Genomic DNA, 3,713 nt, shown 5'->3' with positions numbered 1-3,713 from the left:
CATTCCTGGCTAGGTTTGAGGCTGTGTCCAACAGACAGACAGGTGGCTTGGAGCAGGGTATCCAAGTGTGATGCAGAACTACACTGTTGTAGATGGGAGGACACTAGAGGTTGTAGAGTCTGGGAATTACTTTCTTTCATGGTCTCTATCTCACATGGCTGGGCAATCCCTAGAAAGGTTTGAAGGGGTACAGGAGGGGAGAGGGGAGTTGAATTAGGGGAGAGAGGGAGTTTGGATCAAGTCAAGATTGAGCCTCCAGGCAGAAATGAGGAGGAGGAATCTGACCAGGAATTTGGTGGTATGCAGGTGTACTCTTTAAATTTAAATTGTGAACCAGGATGGAAAACTCAGAAGTCATCTAGTTCAAGGATGCCAAAACCCATGCTGTCCACCCTACCTCCCTCATCCAAGGCTGACATCACTAACGGACCCCAGTACTCTTTCTCACCCAGCCTGGAGGTACCTCACAGTCTTCAAAACAATAGTCAGGTAACAATTATTGCTCATAATTTTGCATACCAATAAAATTTCACAAACTTTCTTGATCTATATTATCCACCCACTGTATGAATGAGGAATACTTAATAATAACTCATTTAATCCTCATAACAACCCCTTAAAAAGAAACCAAGTGGGGGAGATAAGGAGACAGTAGCATAAAGAGGTCAAGTACATTCCAAAGGTACCCAGCTTTGGAGTGGTGGAGCTGGGCTCCAAATGCAGGCACCCGTGCTCCAGAGCCTTTGCTCTTTGCCAATTTGCCCTGTCACATGGATGAGACTCTGGCTGTAGGTTTATCACAGAGCAAACGAGCATGTGCATTTTAGAATATTATATTTGTAGATTCATGGAATGCCAACATTTACAGGATATTTAAACCATTCTAAGAGACAATCATGGTAAAGGTGAAATCATCTTTGTAAGCTTGCCAAATCAGAGTCTAAGAGCTTTTATGAGAAGTTTCAGAAATGTGCCTTATAGGGCAACGGTTTATGGTCAACTACCTTTTGATCTCTCATGTGAAAAATATGTACTTACATATATTGCAGGAAACCTTACCACTTCCTTCCTAAGTGTCGGTCAAAAACACTAATTACTTGACTAATTGGACTGTGAAACTTCCCTTACAGATGGTAAAAATGGGTTATTTTCACCCCACAAATTTAGTTGTGACATACCACCAAAAAAATGTAGAAATGTCTCAATGGTTTTATTGTAGACAGAATGAACAATTTAAGCAAATCATATAAAAATAAATTAGAAACTAATGAAAATAGTCTGTTCTTCCGTAAGAGGGGATATAACCCGATCTGCGGGAGTAAAGAGCCAAGGCGGCAGGCCTGCCACCAAGGAAATACCCACTCGACAAGAGAGTGGGGCACCCCAAATGAATCTGAGTCCTAACCTGATTCATGATTTTTGCGTACTTTTAAAAATTGTACCTGTTGTCACAGGCTAAGGCAACATTGCTTCCTTTGTTTTCTTCAGACTTTTCTAAGTCTAAGAGAAAAGCCAGGATGACAGTCTCTCTTTAGCTCTGCATTCATAATATTTCATACTGCCTCATTAGCACATTTGCCAAAAGAATCAGTACCGAATAAAATGGGATCTAATACCAAGTATTGCAGTACAGGAAAGGAAATGTCTCTTTGACGGGTTACTAATGCTTGTGTAGAAAAGCCTCTGAGCTCCTGGATCTGGTACCTATGCCGCGTGTCTGTTGAGAGAAGCTGAAACTCACAGGTGAGACACTCACCAGCATCGAGGCTGCCAGTAGCTGCTGTCCAGCCCATGACAGGTGGGATGGCCCCAACAACAGCTCCAACCCATGTGTTGGCAATGCTGATCCTCTTCAATGGGGTATAACAGCAGGTATACAGGAAAATGTTGAAGACTCCCAGGGCTCCTGTGAGTGGATTTACCCCCCAGGTCAGAAGGGCAACTCCAGGAATAGCACAGCAAGTGGCAAAGGACACAGCTAGCAATGGGCTGGAAAAGAGTAGAGAACACAGAGCAGTCACTTTCTGTGCTAGTTAACCATGCTGCACGGATCAGAGCTGACGAAAGGCAAATCATCCACCTATATGATGAAGCAACCTGGGAGGCAGTGCTGGTTTGGATTCTTCTCTGTTATGGGGCATCCTCTTTATTAAGCTTAAAATAAGGAGGGATTGTGTTTGCAGGAGCTCTGGCTGCTCCTCTTGATTTTGTTGGCTGGAAATAAAAAAGTTAAAGTTGAGGTTAGCGTGCCCTGGATTTGGATATAGGTTTTGTCCCTCCTGGAGATAGGATGGCCCAGCCTCACTTTGCTCTTCTGTACAGAAGAGATGATTACCTGATTACCTCTTGTCCTGAGAGCTGACTGAGAGACTGCGTCTGCTTTGCACAGGTTTCTGTTTTATAGTCAGTGCTAAGTAAGTAATAGCTATGGATAAAGCACTTGGAACACAACTTTGTAAGATTCCAGCAAAAAATAATATCTCAATTATAGAAGTACTTCTGCCCATTTATACTTTATTTAAAAGCATCACCTAATTAACAATAATGAATAACAACAGTCTGCCTGATTGTACCTATCTGTAATAAATTACAGGCTCAGCATGGTACCAGCTCTGCACCAACAGTAAAACAGCAGGAGCTGCTTCTCAGGCTAGTGTACTTTCAGTTCAGTTTCAGTACCATAGCTGGGTTTACAGACTCAGGCCTTTCAAGAGGAAGTAGCACAATGTTGTAAATGCAAATGAAAACTGTCAAATAAAACTCTACAATGGTAATGATGATTATAAGCCTCATTCTCAACAGGGTCCACTTTTTAGAGCAGACTTTGTATAGAATCTTGTGGAAGACTTTGTAGATAAATTCGATCTACTAGTTCCTGATTATTTGCATTTGTATTTAATCTTTCCTAAGAAACGTGGGGGAGGTTACTAAACCCTACCTTCTCTTTATAGAAGCCATAATTCTGCGTGAGGAAATGGTTTCCATAGCGTTCAGTGATCTTACTCAATCAGATTCCACAACGTGCTCACTTGAGAAGCAAGAGTCGCCGGTGTGCAGCTTCTAGGGTGCTCTGGTTTTGGCAATGGTCAGCTCCCCAAGGAAGACAAATTTTACCTTTCACACACGTGAGATAATAACACCCTTCTGTTCACAGGGCTGCAGTGTTCCTCCGGCAAGAGAAGCCCTGTGTTCCAAGACTGCCTGCCCCTTTAGGAAAAAGACTAAGCTGTAGAATTATGACAAACTATAACTCAGCCGGGAATAAGAGATGGGGAGAGCCCACAAGAGTTGAAAATACCAAGTGAAGTCAGGGAAATAGAACATGAAAGCTGAAAGTGACTTGGAGAATTCCAGCTCATACTCTGATACAGTGACCAGCACTGACTCTCCTCCCAGCCTGTGTCCACTCTGCCCCAGAGACAGAACCCCACAGAATGCAGGTTTTGATGGAAATAGAGAACACACAAGGGATATGTTGTTGTCAAGATGCTTGTGACAGAAGAACCATAAACTACATCTGAGAGACTTCTTACTGCATGTTCAATCCTGAGGGTGAGTTCCCATCCACAGTCCTGACTTCTTCTAAGTCTTGTGGTCAATTACTTCCATAGCCCTTACTCCAGCACTCAATCTTTATTCTGCCTTGTCCTTCTATCAGTCCCACCCTGACGATTCCCATTTCTGAAACTGCTCAATGACTTCTTGTCTCCGCT

The 3,713-nt window shown here is 42.9% G+C and overlaps 1 protein-coding gene across 2 annotated transcripts in view; it reads right to left on the bottom strand.

Moving 5' to 3' along the window:
- Window positions 1–3,713, bottom strand: part of LOC102889718 (protoheme IX farnesyltransferase, mitochondrial) — a 119,342-nt gene that overhangs the window by 13,073 nt on the left and 102,556 nt on the right. For both annotated transcript variants that reach the window (XM_025044350.1, XM_025044351.1), the window contains one exon: window positions 1,757–1,989. In XM_025044350.1, coding sequence (XP_024900118.1) covers window positions 1,757–1,989 — 233 coding nt within the window. The remainder of the gene's footprint in view (window positions 1–1,756; window positions 1,990–3,713) is intronic.

This window comes from Pteropus alecto, unplaced genomic scaffold (assembly GCF_000325575.1).
Source record: "Pteropus alecto unplaced genomic scaffold, ASM32557v1 scaffold52, whole genome shotgun sequence".
Taxonomy (NCBI): domain Eukaryota; kingdom Metazoa; phylum Chordata; class Mammalia; order Chiroptera; family Pteropodidae; genus Pteropus; species Pteropus alecto.
Note: the sequence above shows the minus strand (reverse complement) of the source record. Positions and strands in the feature narration are given on the sequence as shown.